This window comes from Terrapene carolina, unplaced genomic scaffold (assembly GCF_002925995.2).
Source record: "Terrapene carolina triunguis isolate 2854851 unplaced genomic scaffold, T_m_triunguis-2.0 Scaffold96, whole genome shotgun sequence".
NCBI classification, from domain to species: Eukaryota; Metazoa; Chordata; order Testudines; family Emydidae; genus Terrapene; species Terrapene triunguis.
This window is the reverse complement of record NW_020664447.1, coordinates 53,328,411-53,343,818: the sequence shown is the minus strand read 5'-3', so window position 1 is coordinate 53,343,818 and position 15,408 is coordinate 53,328,411. Positions and strand designations below refer to the sequence as shown.

At 41.9% G+C, this 15,408-nt stretch overlaps 1 protein-coding gene across 1 annotated transcript in view; it reads right to left on the bottom strand.

The window, feature by feature from the left end:
* Nucleotides 1–15,408, bottom strand: part of COCH (cochlin) — a 37,937-nt gene that overhangs the window by 1,214 nt on the left and 21,315 nt on the right. Inside the window, exons 3-9 of the mRNA XM_026651265.1 lie at nucleotides 11,614–11,747; nucleotides 10,178–10,240; nucleotides 7,743–7,787; nucleotides 7,511–7,658; nucleotides 4,736–4,839; nucleotides 2,273–2,499; nucleotides 605–1,121 (exon numbers count right to left, since the gene is read on the bottom strand). Coding sequence (XP_026507050.1) covers nucleotides 605–1,121; nucleotides 2,273–2,499; nucleotides 4,736–4,839; nucleotides 7,511–7,658; nucleotides 7,743–7,787; nucleotides 10,178–10,240; nucleotides 11,614–11,747 — 1,238 coding nt within the window. The remainder of the gene's footprint in view (nucleotides 1–604; nucleotides 1,122–2,272; nucleotides 2,500–4,735; nucleotides 4,840–7,510; nucleotides 7,659–7,742; nucleotides 7,788–10,177; nucleotides 10,241–11,613; nucleotides 11,748–15,408) is intronic.

The window sequence follows — 15,408 nt, the reverse complement described above, 5'->3', positions numbered from 1 at the left end:
AGCAATCAATCTTCTTCATGTATTGAAAACAGCTGCAGACAGTGGAGGTGATGGCCCAAGGCAATAGGTTGTGTGGCCGGCCAGAGCTAATGCAGATAGCTTAACAGAAGTTTATCTGGTTACAAGCACAGTGGTAGGATATTGTTTGTAGACTGTGGATGCTGGAAGCAGAAAGCCCGGAAAGGAGGTGAGTGTATGACCCGGAGAGGAAGCAGAGGGACAGAGCTTCTTGGGCACAGAACTTGCTGGAGTGGCAGAGTTGCGGATTTCTGAGTAAGGAAGTTGCCTGCTGCTGTTTGTCGCTACTATGATAAGGGAAACGAGCCTTTGTGTGCCTATTTTATAAATAAACACGATTGCACAAGAAAGCACCCAACTCATGTCACTGATTTCTCACCCTAGCAACCAACCTTGCAAGGTCCAATTGTGGTTAACTGTTTGGGCCAAAGGGGCAACAACACTTTACTAGCTCACCGGGGTAAAATGAGATTTAATTAATGTCTACAAAGTTCTTTGAGTCCTTTCCCCCTCCCCCCCAGTGAAAGACACTACAGGAGTGTGAAATATTGACCTCCAGTTTCTTTTGTTGTCTCAATCATTTTACCTGCTTTGTGTGCCGCAGCAGCAGGACCTCTAACATCATCGTAAGACTGACCATCAGTCAAAACAACAAGGAAATTTTTGTTGGGTCCATCTCTCACAGGTCCAAACACGTTTCTGGTTGTGAAAGAAATGGCATCACCAGTAGCGGTACCACCACTCATGTAACGAATGCCCCGCACAGCAGAGAGAACCTTCTCCTTTGTGGTATAGTCGGTGAAGCTGAACTCCATACGCTGACCATAGGTGAACTGCACGGCTGCAATTTTGGAACCAATATCGGAGATCTCAAAGGCTTTGGCAACATTACTGATGAATTCAAGCACGAGGCGGAAGTTGCTGTCTCCAACACTGCTAGAGCCATCTATCAGAAAAGCTATATTGACAGAGTTGTAGCAAGTTTTGCTACACAACATCTGCTCATGAGAACACAATTTTTGGACAAGAGGTTTTACGTATTTGGTAGTACCAAACCAGGTGGGTATATGGTAAGAGAAGAAGCCATTGTTTCGACAGACAGCCTGTTAAAAAACAAAACATGCATACAAAGATTTCTGTTGAATGTACTATTAAAGATGTATATAAATCATTTTAATTTAATAGTTTGATAGGAATCTAGGGTCTTATTTCCCCCAACCCCCTCCCTCCACGAAATGCTGACCACCTGGAACTCCAGTTGAAGTTAATGTTTACAAGGAGTAATGGTCTCAAGTTGCAGTGGGGGAGGTTTAGGTTGGATATTAGGAAAAACTTTTTCACTAGGTGGGTGGTGAAGCACTGGAATGGGTTACCTAGGGAGGTGGTGGAATCTCCTTCCTTAGAGGTTTTTAAGGTCAGGCTTGACAAAGCCCTGGCTGGGATGATTTTTAGTTGGGAATTGGTCCTGCTTTGAGCAGGGGGTTGGACTAGATGACCTCCTGAGGTCCCTTCCAACCCTGATATTCTATGATTCTAATGGGAGCTGTAGATGCTGATCCTCTCTAAGAATTAGCAATACTCCTAAAAAGATGAAGGATAAAAGCTGGAAGTTCTAATTATACATTTTAAATCTTGAACCAAAGAGACAAAGGACATACAAGTATATAAAGAATGGAGGGTTTTAGATTTTGCTTCAAAGTATAATTACCTAATTTTCTGTGATGGCTTCTAATTTTGCAAATACAATTTTGTATATACGGTTAATTGTAGATACAAACATGTAGTCAGATGTCTGCATGAAATCACAAATCAGGTAAGTATCTAGTTACTATTATTTATGCTAGCGAGCAAGGATGGGCATAAAATTGTGGGAGGCAAAACCGTGCCCACTAAAATGAGTAGAAAATCTGGCTCTAAATAACTTCATTTTTAAATGGCCTTTTCAACATTTATGGAGGAGTCTCATATAATTTAATGATTTAAAACCAAGAAGGCTATACAAAAATTACAGCAAAAACCTTTAGAATACAATAGTGATATTATTCCTACAGAGTGCTTAAACGATCCTTTAGAATTTTATATCTGGGATATAATTCACTTTTATTCTACAAGATGGTTGACAAACTCTTTTAAAAACTCTATTACATATGTATGACTTTTTCATTTGGAGTTTAGGCTGGAGGAAACTTAGTCATTTGAAATGTGTAATACCCATGAGTGAAGAGTAAATTACATTGAGGATATTCTCTCATACCTTGTCAACAAAACCAACATCTTGAACCATTCCCTGTTCCTCAGTTGTGGGTCTTGCTACAGACACAATGAATACATTAATGCCAAATTCTCTGGCCACTATTCCAGCTTCTTCTATATCATCAGAGGGCCAGCCATCTATGAAAACTACGACGATCTTAGGAATCCCTCTGCGTACTCCATTTTCCAGAGAGAAGAATCTCTGAGCTGTGTGTTTCAAGGCTTTTCCTAGTTTTGAACAGGAAAAGGAGAATCTGAAGAAGCTATTTCACAACTGGGAAATTGGGTTTCTGTACCAGTCGAGTAGTACTGGATGTAACCCTTTCTAAAGCAGGTAAAGACTGTTCATACTGAGGAGAAGACCAGATACTGGGAATGCCACCTCTCTTCAGAGAAATTTAAAAACATCTGGTGGAAAGATTTAATAGATCTGTAGGATACGTAATTTTAGTTAATCAGACAGAACTTTCCTGGTTGTACTGCCAGGATTATAAATTAAAGGATTTTTAAACATTTTGAATTGTTTCTTTTACACTAACTTGATAGGGAGAGTAACACACAAACATGAGTACCATGACCTTAAAAACAATAAACCAACCTAGAAACATCCCTATTCTAGCTCCAGGCTAATTTCCATTACACTGGTTGGAGGTAGGGTTGCCAACTTTGTAATATTTAAAAAAACAGACACTCCAGCGGAAGTGCTGGAACCTCCCCTTCCCCCTGAGGACCTGTCCCTGCCTTTCCCCCCTAGTCCTCTCTGCTGCCCCAAACTCTTCCCCCACTGCCCCTCTCCTGCCCTGCCCCTTTCCCCTGAAGCCCTTCCCCCCGTTAGTTCCTCTTTTCCCCCCTCTGTCTGTCACTCACTGCGTTTCTCCTTTCCCCCGCTCCCTGTGTGGGCCGGGAGGGACTCGCCTGCAGAACTAGGGCTGGGAGCTGCAGCTGCCCGATGCTGGTAGGAGGTGGCCCTGGTTGAGTAGGGGCTGACATGGGTGATGACTTGGTGCCTCTCCCACCTGCAATAACCGGACTTTGGGTGTCCAGTCAGTAGATCTGACTGGACACCATCAGGTCCCCTTTTTTATTGGACTTTCTGGTCGTAAACTGGAGACCTGGCCACCCTAGTTGGAGACTTAGATCTTCCTAAAATGTAGAATTTTCAAAAGGACCTTGGAAGACTGAGACACAAATTCCTCTCAGTTGGAGTGTAAATCTGGAGTTAGTCCACTGACATATATGATGTTACTGTGGCTTTATCCCGGTGTAATAGCAAAATTTTCTCCTGGGAACTCCAGATAACACAGAAGTTTGAGTGGCCTGTAAGTCACAAATCAATAGAAAGTACAGTAATTTCCAACTGAACAAAAGTAAGTGGAACTTTATGCGTAGGTCTGGTCAGCCCTATGGAAATAAATTCTCCAAGGAAGCTCACTTGAAGTGGAAGGGTGAAACTGAGGCAGTGGTGGAAGTAGAGTTTAACTCTTACTGGAACGGGTCCGACCCCGCACTCCCCCCCCCTCCCCCCACAAAAAATGTTCCGTGACTAAAGCCCTGCGCGGATATAAATTTATACCCACGGATGCAGATATCCGTGGATAGAAATCGGTATCTGCTGAACCGCAGGGGTCTCCCAGGAACTAAAGTGGTGAAAGGAGCAGAACGTGTGGCCGCCACTCCCGAGAGCCCACACCGGCAGCTCCTCCGGCATGGCTGTACCGCCCCCAGCCCTGTACTCTGGCAGGTCTGTACAGACCCCCAGACAGGAGAAGCAGTTGCGTAGAAGGGCTGGGGGCAGTACAGCCATGCCAGAGGAGCTGCCGGTGAGGGACAGTGGCTCCTGGGAGCAGTGGCCCCATGTTCTGCTCCTTTCACCGCTGCGGTTCCCAGGAGAGCCCTGTGGTTCAGCAGATACCAATTTCTTTCTGCAGATATCTGCATCTGCGGGTATAAATTTGTATCCATGCAAGGCTCTACAATTCATTCTTGAAAATGTCTTTCTTGTATGGAGTACTGGTAATAAATATCTTAATGGTATGGCATAGCTGACTGTACTGGCTTACTAGCACCACTGAACTGAGGGCACTGTTCCACTTTGCTTCATGACTTAATGTGTATATATTTGAGATATTCTATTGCTTCCTCTCATATTCCATTTCCCTTCAGAAACATTTACTCTTTTTTTTTAATATGCTCTGATTACCCCAGACAGTCTACAAGTCGTTCTACTATAAATGATGCATATTTGTTTCAGGAAACAAAGCTGTTCCCTGTAAACAAATCCGTGACTCTTTAAACAGTGGAAATTACTATCACATTTGTATTGTGGTGCAATGTTATGTGGAACTTCATCTTCTAAAAACTGAATTTAGGACAGGCCAACATTTTAATACAAAACAAAGTGACAACAATAACATTCTTTGGTACAATTAGTTCTTATCCTGTCTCTGATCAGATTTGTACTCACCCGTATTGGAGTTGCCTCCTCTGAAGCCAATTTCCTTTATGGCAAACAAAACATCTTTTGCTGCAGTAAAGTTTTTCAGATAAAATTCAGTTTTTGGATGCTCACTATGTGAAAAATAAAGCAACCAGTTAAAAAGCAGACATACATGACCAATCTTAAAATAGAAATGAAATGCCTTTTACCCTGCTGAAGGGCAGAATCCAGGATTCTGAGTTTTGTCAGCAATAGTTGATGATAATTCTTAAAACAGAGTAGGGACCCTTACTCTTTGCAGTGTCTGTGATTATCTCAAAGACAGCAGAAGGAATCAAATTCAGAACAGAGATCTTGGCAGGTAAAGAGGGAATGATTTTTGTTAATTTTAAAATGTATTCATTTGCTGTTTTTTGTATACTGTTATAGGGACAAATTTTGCTCTCAGTTATACCTCTTGTAAATGGAACTACTTTTGAGTCACATTGGAGTAAGTCAGAAATGAATTTGGCCAATTTTTCTATTGTTGAATTTAGATCTTAAACATTTGCTAAATATATTTTATTTTTTTAAATTTCTTTTAAATGAAAATAGTTTGAGTAATGTAATTTGTATGGATTTTAGATGTACTAGCTAATTACTCTTTATTTAAAAAAGGAAAATTTTAGCTGCAATGAATTTCACCCTCCGACTCCTAATTTAGGGCAAACAAAATACTAAATTAAAAACTAGTTGTGTCATGTGAACTGTAAGAAGTACATTTGGTCTCACTTGCAGTTGAAAAGGACAATTGTTATGAAGTCAAGGTCCTGATGCAGCATCAGATGGACCCCTCTGCCTATGCAGAGTCGGATCTGCACAAGTGGATCCCAGTGCATGACGAGGACCGAACACTGCTTTTTTTTGTTTGTTTTTTGTTTTAAGATATGAGGATCATTGGAGGGCAATTGCCATGATCCATTCCCATTAACGGCTTGATTCTTCAAGGTACTCGACTCCAGCTGACTAGCCCCCAAGACAGCCATATTTGCCCACTAGATAATTACTCCACTTTTTGGGACTGATTCTCCTCTCATCCTATCTTCAGTATTCCGTCCACTCATTACATAAGACTTTCTCCAAGCCTTTCGGTTCAAACAGTTGTTTTGGCTATTTATACATTTCCTGACAAATCCCATGGTTTGGAAAGAAAATTATTACAAATAAATGAAGCCAAACAATAATAATTCTCCAGGAAGCAAAGTCTTCTTCGCTAATGTGGTCAGCAAGTAATGTTGCAACAATTTTCTTTTCAACTGAACTGGAAAAGCTGACATGGTAGTTGATGATCATCTTGATAAAATTAAATTCAATTTTTCCCCCCAGAAATTTTTGGATCCTTTTGTTCAGTATCTATTTTAATAATGTTTAGTATCTTTTTTTGCACAACATTCACACAATATCTGTGATTGTTTCTTGTTACCTATAATTTAATACAGGCTTCTTGATGAAAGATGTGGGAGAGACCTCACTTTTTAATCCACCAGATATTTCCATTTTTAGAAGAAACTTCCTTTATACCAGAAGCAATTGCCAAAGTGGCTGGGCTCTGGAAAATAGTCACGTCACAAAACCAGCTGCCCAGGACTTAAATCAAACTAATCCGCAAACAAAATTGTGGGGGGTGTTTTTAAAGGGAAGAAAAAAAAAAAAAAGCATTAGGCTATTGGGCTGGCCGTTCTAGTGCCTGACAGTATTATGCTATAAACCATAAAACAACCCAATGTTGTCTTTTTTTTTTTCTTTTTTCAATTTTCATTAACACGTTTGGAAGTATCTGTTGCAATAAGCTGATCAAGGATACTCCATTTTTGTGTGGTATTAAAAATTACTGACCATAATATCAAAAAAGGCAAATTTTAGAACCCCCACTCTGCTGAGCTCTTCCTCATCTTTTTTTTTTATTTATTTTTTATTTTATTAAGATGAGATACCTGACTGTGAATGGTGCTGGCAGCCCTGGAGGCCCAAGTCCTCTCTCCACAGATCAAGGACAGGACAGGCAGCAAGACAACTTTCTCTCATCCTTCCACATCATCTCACCTCAAAACTAACATAAAGGAACGCTTGCTGGAGATGAGAGGATAGTTTGTTTTCTATGCCCAGGCACTCATTGTGGTTGTCAATTAGTCCCAGTTGTGTTTTTGTGTACTGGACACCAGTCCAATCAGAACTGGACTGAAACCACAAACACACTTCACATAGATGAAACAACTACCATGAAGTGGTTCAAACTGGCATTCACTATGTACCATTATTGGGGTTGGGTATGAACTAGGGACTTGGAAAAGAAAGGCTCTGTGTCCCACTATCATTGTCCCAGCCCAAGTAGTACCCTACCTGAGGTCTGTGGAACTTGCTGATAGAATGCATAGACCTGCCTGGTAGCATGGTGCTGGCTCTACTCCTTGTTTTCCGCTGCTAACTCATATAAAAAAAAGCGTAATACTTTCTTAATATTGCTCCTGTTGTCATGGGGATACTACTGGATCATCAGTAGAAAGGGAGGTGTCTGTAAGACTTGCTGTCTCTTAACAATGTAGTTCACACTAGGAAAATCTTTAGAAATCCCTGTCCTAAACAATCCAGTCCCCTGTAATACATTGATTTTAGTTGGATGTCTCAACTACAACCGTTCCTAAGCAGAATGTTATAACTTATACTACCTAAGTAGTGGTCTGTTGAATAGGATATTTTTATATGCTTCAGCTTTCTCATTTTAATAACTCAGTTTCTAGAGTTTTCTTATAATGGTGTAGATACCTGGCTTGCACAACTCCCACATGTGGTCCTTCAGTTCCAATTCTCAGCATCACAGCTACTTTCCCAACAAAGTTCTTCTGCAAATTAAATCTACGCTGGCCAATATTGTAGCTTCCATCAATCAGAAAAGCAATATCCGCTTTACAGTCTGTGAACACCAAGATAATTAGATTAATTGAAAGTCAAATAAACAGGAATTTGCTTTGCATGAGTTAGCTATGTGAATTCCTACCTTTGTTCCCAACCGTTTTCTCAAGAAGTTTCTTAAGTCGTTTACCTAAAATGTAGGAAACAGCAGGATTATGTAGGGAACAACATGCTCAATAGCAATAGCATAAACTGAAGCTAGAAGAGACAAGACATGAAAGGCGCTAGGTTCTAACCTTGCCATCTGTCCTGTGTAAGAGGTGGCACATATGTGTGCCTTCCTAGGGGCATTCAGAAAATTGTGATTCCAGCCCTGCTTTCCCCCTCATCCTTTTTTCATGGTGTCTCTCAACTCCCCTTTATGCACCTGGCCAGCTACTTGGCTAGGGGTTGAGGTGGACAGGGGGAAGCAGAGTCAGGGCTACTCCCAGTGGAGAGTAGCAAGTGAATAACCTGCTCTCCTCCCCACAACCAGACTCATAGTCTCTCTTGCACAACTAAATACTGTGACACTCTAGCTCTGAAGGAGTTTAGGAGAAAAGTCTTAACACAGAGTAATATGTAGGACAGATTCTGCCAGAGGCAACAACTGCAACTGTGAAGATATTTTAAAAAAGAATGCTAAGCTCTCAGAAGAAACTGTGCATGGCATGAATGTTGGACAGGTTGGTAGTTCAGTGGCATTCCATCCACCAAATGTTAATATGGGGCCAATTGTAGCTTTGCAATTGCCCCATATATGGGACAGTACGTACTTGTACTGCCCCAGGAGCAAAACAGGACTCAAATTCAGTTATGTGCTTCCTAGTTTTCCCTGCCTTCAGGAAAGATATACCTTGCATAGGATCTATACCAGGTGCAGCACGCTTTCCCCAGCATGCTGGTGCAATTACACTAGTTAGTATGTCTGGGGGGCGGGGAAGAGGAGTCAAGACTCTGTCCATTCCCTCATCCCTTCTTGCCAACTGATGCAGGAGGGGTGTAGTGCCCCTGCAGCGGCTGCTTCTCCTTTTGTGCTTCCACCCACAGCACAGGTAGCTGGAGCATTGGAGTAAGGTGTACCTTATACTGTCTTACCCTCCTGTATGGTCCTGAAGGACCAGCTACAATCTGGCCCTCTGTTATTAACATGTCACTCACCATGACAGAGAAAAATATTGTTACTGCTTCATCTCTGCAAAAAAACAATTTAAAGCAAGGTGCTTTGTCTTTGCCACTCTGTGAATATAAGACTCAAGTTATGATAACATGAAGTAACAATATTTAGTTGCAGCACAACAGAAAATTGATACTGCTGCTTCCATGACCCGGAGAGGAAGAAGTGAAGAGAGGGAGTTGCTGTAGGAGCCAAGAGGGATTCATGGTTGCTAGAAACTCAGCTTGGTAAAGAGTTCACTTTGTTTTGATCTGAGATTGATTTTCATCAAACCCTTTATGTATGTGTGCTTCTAACAATTATCATGAGGGGCATGATGGACTGGGGATTAGATGTCTTCAAAGCAAGGATTGGTTCTTTGACCAGTGAAAATCCTGACAAGGAATTACACCCTTTAGCTACACCCAAGAGCGCATTCACACAAGACTGCCCATCTTTTTTCTGGCTCTGTCCATTACCAATGTATCAACTCCAACTCCAATATTGTGCCAGAATTTTTCCTTACTTTCCTGACTTTGACCAAAATCATGGCTGCTGCTGTTAGTTCTTTAAAGTGCAGTAGCTGAACTACAAACACATGTCTGAGTGTAAAATTTGGTGGGGAAATGCAGGCACTTAATTTTTGTTATTCATCTTTGTTTTTCAGAAATACACAGGCTCAAATACTGGTAAAGTTATGGCAGCCTTAAACCTGTGGTAGTGAGCATCAGTGGCTCCCCGACAGGCAAACCTGGGAGAATGAAAACTATTTCTATAGCTTTGTCAACTGTCATCTGAGCAGTTATGGGATCATATTGACTTTGAATACAATGTATAATAAGAATGACTTGGTATTGACTTATTTCCTTTTCAATGTTTCTACATCTGAGCTGATCAAGACTGACTACAACTGCATGAATGACAAGAATTCTCCAGTCTATCCTTGACAGTGCACCCATCACCATGGTCTGAGGATCTAAACTTCACCAATACACTGAGTCAGACGGACAACTCTCTCTCAAATTCCCTCTCTAAAAAGGAATGCATTCGCCTTATTTTCATCTCCACCACTTGATGGAAATGAAAAAGCCCCTGAGCACACAACAGGTTTCCTTCTTGAGTTATCTTTGTGACTCCACTGTGTTCACTCAAGTTTCTGCCAGTTTACATCAGCATAACTGAGATTGCAATCAGCCCCATAGATTACAAATGCTACCTGATATTGCCTGTTAAGTATATTGGGTAAAAAGTCTAACTTTATTCAAAAGATGAGTTGATCCTATGAGTCTTGCCCTATCAGGCAGCCATTCACACATGAGGGTACATTTCACTTATAGTGTGGAAGGCTTCCCTTGGGAAGATCATCTATTAGAAATGTTTCAAACCTGTGGAGGGGCGTGCTGTTGATAGTGGTCGTCCAGCTGCTTCAAGTGCTCCACTCTTGGTCCCTGTATAATATTGAAAAGATGAATTCATTGCATCTCACTGCAGTCAAATTATATTGCAGGTGTTTAAAAAGTAATCAAATTTGAAAAATGTACAGTTGATAAATAATTAGAGCACATCTAGTTTATAATGGGCCTGTGAGCTAAGGCTGACTGCTATGGCTCCCACTGAAGCCATCTGGATTTGATGTCACTCAGCACCACTCAGAATCAAGGCCTTAATTTGTAGTGGCCACCTTATGGGAATTACTAGTGTCTCATAGACTTGGCAGGTAGAATTTATGTAAACAGTTTAGAAGCACTACAGAAATTTTTAATTCTCCTGTAAAATAATAATCCAGAAACTACAGAAGCTTTCTTCTGTCGACGTATACTTCTGAAACCAAAGCCGCAATGGACGGCCACAGTTTTGCTAAGGGGCACCCTCGGATATATTCCATGTGATCCAATGATACCTCTGACCCTGCTTGCCAAAAATCCCTTTTATAATATTCCTTGTCCCAATGCTCTTTAGAGAATGAAAGCCCTAACCAGGCATGATACAGATAGACACATAGCGGAGTCTCTCCTTACAGGTAGTTTTACTGTATATACTGAAATCCTCACAAGAAACAAGTTTCACAGAAGACCAGGTTTTATCTGTCTGCATGATGGGAGGTAAAGGAGGAAAAAACTTGACTGGCCATTCTTTAAGATTAACGTAGATCAACAAATGCCAGTTAACTGATAGTACAGACAAAATTCTCTTTAAGGATATGTGAACCTACAGTGTAGAGGTTCAAAGGAGACACTTAAGCACATTATACCTAACTAAGGTCCTGATCCTGTGAGGTACTGAACTCCTATGAGAGTTGAGCACTGGACAAGACAGGGCCCTAAATGAAAAAACATACAATGTGGTGTTACTGACCTACATGATCCCCTATCTTTATTCAGTTTCTCACAAAATGAGGACAGGAATTTTCCTGGAGGCCTTTGGCAAGGTTGCTTTTTGTGCCATTTCCCTAGGATGAAGGCTATAGCATTCGGTATCCTAAGAACAGTAACAGACTGGTCAATGGGTACTGGTGCCCAGATCCTCAATGGGAGTTGAATTCAGTGGGAGTTAGGTGCCTACATACCTTTGAGGATCTGGGTCTGAGTAACTCAAGTCCGCTTTATGTATCAGAGTCAGCAGCAATCATTGACTGAATAGTCCAAATTGGAATAGTATGGTAAGGGGATTATAAGAAAATGGAGGATAAAACAATGAGAAAAGAAGAAAGTCGGTCATTGTTTCTACAGCATGCTGTATAGCCACAGGCCACTGAAAGGCCTGGACAAATTTGTTAACGTTGCAAATATGTTACTAAATAATAAATACTTGATCCACCTACCAGCCACCGAGAAAGATGAAGCCCATCTAGTGAGCACCTGAGACTGAATCCCATTGGCATATACGGCAGAGTAGTTCTCTTGTCCTGGCAGGGTTTGTACCCTCACAGTTCCTCCCGCATTGGTGATCACCCCTCTGGGATAAAAGAGGACGGTCTTACCACAATGCCAGCTAAATACTTTACAAGTATACAGTAACATTTTTAAAGAGGCATTAAAAAAACCATGGAAAGGACAAGGTCCTTAATTTTTAACATTATTTTACTATTACCAACTGCCACTATTATAACCAACTAAGCTAAGTAAAAGTATGAAAAAAACCGACAGCTGAGGTAAGCAAGGTTGGACACTGCTGAGACTCCATCTCAGGCGGAGGTGTCTGAGAAGGAACCAAGGATGGTTCACCCACGCAGCTCTATATAGCCATGGTGCAAAGCACAAGGCAGAGTAGAGCACGTGCAGGCCGACTGGACACTGCTACCTAAAAATCTCAGATCGAAGGTGCCTGGGGCACATGCACACCTGAAATGGAGCACCCATAGGGACACGACTCGAAGAAGAACCAAAGGCTCTGATCAAAAGAGGTAAATTAGAAAACTATAAGGGGATGGGGTGAAGGTGAGCTCCCAGAATTTCTACTGAACCTGTTCCAGCACAGTGCTGTATGCTTAAATTGGGCACCGTGGAACGGTTTAAGAGACTTCTGGTTAGGAATCATGAGGTGTTCTCCCGGGCCAACAAAGGTATTGGTTATACTGCAGTGCTCTAGCTCTAGATTGATAGGAGGAGAAACCAACCAATTAAATAGCTACCTCACTGGTTGCCAGTAGAAAAAAGGAAAGAGGCACTACAGGACATTGAGGAAATATACCAGGAAGACATTATTGAGCCTTGGACTATGGGTTCACCCATAGTTCTGGTTAAGAAAAAGGAAGGCAGCACAAGACTCTGGATGGACTATAGAAAATTAAACGAAGTCACTTTAAAGGTTTCTTATCCATTACCACGAATAGATAGTACCATGCGTGCTATAGCAGGTTCAGTCTGGTTTTCCACACTGGATCTTAAAAGTGAGTATGGTGAGTGGAAGTGGATCCAAAAGATGGAGAAAAAATTGCTTTCACAGGAGGACAAGGCTCGTGGCAATTTAAAGTAATGGCTTTTGGCTTGTGCAGTGCATCAGCCATATTTGAAATGCTAATGGAGAGGGTAGTACATGGCATGTCCCTCACAGCCTATCTGTTATGCCTACATGATATCCTGTGCATGGTAAAATCCTTGAACAGGAACCAAGCCATTTACAAAACGTCTGTGAGATGCTGAAGGCAGCCAGTTTGAAACTGAAGCCGAAGAAATGTGAGATGTTCCAAAAAAGAGAGAATCTACTTGGGCACACGATTAGTAGGGAGGGAATTTTCACTGACAAAAGAGAATTGAGGTGGTACAGAGCTGGCCAACTCCCAGACACTTATAGATATACAGAGTTTTGCAGGGCTCTGCTATTACAGACGGTTAATTTGAGTATTGCAAAAATGATGGCATAAGTTGGGTGGGAAAGGGAAACAATTTCAGTGGTCAGCAGAGTGTGATATAAATGTTTGTTTTTAGAGTTGGAAAAGGCTCCACTGACTGGTCCTGTCTTGGCCTACTTATGTTTCAAACTCGTTGGACAGAAAGGCTGGTGCTTATGGTTTGGCAGAAGTATTGACACAAGAACTCCAGGGACTTGAGAGGGTGGTAGCTTATCATAGCAAAAGTCTACATTCTCCTGAGAGAAATCATTGCCCCACCTGAAAAGGAACTCCTAGCAGTGGTTAAATCTATAGAATGTTTTTATCACTATTTGTATGGGAGGAAGTTTATGGTCAGGACAGACCAAGCTTCTCTGCAATGTCTCTTTAGGTTCAGAAATCCTGAGGGACAGCTTGCCAGATGGTTGGAGAAACTGCAGTGCTGTGATTTCACAATAGCACACAGCCCTGGTCATATGCATGTTAATACTGATGCCTTGTCCAAGCAGCCTTGCTGCAAACCCTGTCCTAAGAAGGAGAGCAAGGAATTAGTTGCTCAGAGGAATGGGAGTGCTTCCCTTCCTCTAATTCGCAAAAGGGCCCATGTTTCTGATTCATCCACTTAACCATGGGGTGGGGTTGCAGGAATGGACCCAGAGCAACTCAAAACTTCCTAAAGACAGGATCCTGATAGTAGGGTAGTGTGTGACTGGAGAATCACCTTGCAAACGCAGACACCTTGGAATGTAGTAAACACCACAGTCAAAGCTTTCTAGTCACAGTGAGAGAGCTTGGAATTTAAGGATTAAATATTGTATAGGAGCAGGGTGAAACCAATGGGTGATGGATCCAGATACCAGTTGGTTGTACCAGATACATTAGAAAAGGAGGTTCTGAGGTTATGTCATGATCTCAAAACTCCTGGACATTTTGGGGTTACAAAATGCTAAGGGAGAATTTCTATTAGGTAACACGCAAGCAGGATGTAGAAAGCTGGTGCAGGAAATCTGATCCTTGTGTTACAAAGAAGGGTTCTTCTAAAACTGGGAGTACCCTCTTGCAGCAATATCTTGTGGGGGCAGCAATGTAATGCATTGCCACTGACATTATTGGGCCCTTGCCCTGTGACAGAGGCTGGCGATTGATATTTGCTGGTAGCTATGGGAATACTTTACAAAGTTGCCTGAGGTTTACCCAATAAGAAATCAAAAGGTTATGACAGTAGCAGAGATCCTTGTGAATGATTTCTTCACCAGATTTGGGATTCTGAGTGAGTTACACACAGATCGGGGTGAAACTTTAAAACCAGGGCTTTGAAGCTGTGCTCCAGTTCCGCTCCAGCTCCAGGCAAAAACCTGAAGCTCCACTGCTCCGGAGCTGCTCCGCGCTCCAGCTCCGGGCTCCGCTCCAAAGCCCTGTTTAAAATTAAAGAGTTTCAACAGGGTTGTGAGATTCTAGGGGTCCACAAAACTTGCACCACCCCGGCACATCCACAGTCTGATGATGGTCAAAAGGTTCAACAGGACTTTGGGGGTTCAGCTAGCTACCGTTGTAGAACAGCACCAAGAGGACTAGGACTAGCATATCCCATTCCTTTTGATGGCTTATAGAACAGCAGTCAATGAGAGTACAAAGTGTACTACAGCACGCCTCATGTTTGGGCATGTGCTAAGGCCCCCTCCCAGCAAACATTTTGTATGGAGTTTCTGAAGAGGAACAAAAGGGTTTCAACCATTTGGATGATGCAGGACCCCTATAATCCAAAACTGAAAAAGTTCACAGCTTTGCTAGGAAACATTTGAGAACAGCTGCTAATAAAATGAAAAGACTCTGTGACCTGAGGTCAGACGGAGAAACTTTTAAAAGAGGAGTTGCTGGTCTGGTTCCACAATCCTAGGAGAAAAAAGGGTAGGAGCCCTCAACTGGAAAAAACTTGGACAGAACCCTACACAGTAGTAACTCAAATAAACAAAGCGGTGTGTAGGATACAGTTTGGTCCCAGGACTAAACCCAAAGCTATCCATAAGGACCATATAAAGCAGTATCAAGGGGTGTAGCATTTCAAACAGAATGGGCAGGAATTGTCACAGCCAGCAAGTTCCACAGAAACAATAGACATGTCTCAAGAGCACACTGAAACGAAATCCAGGGAGAGAAAAGCCCCAAAGAGATTTGGGTGGGAATAAAATTATTTTATGTTGGGGATGTGAAACTGTCCTGACAGACACCATGCATATGTAAATAGTTAATTTGTAATTTGTTAAATTAGTTCTTTTCTTTTTGTTT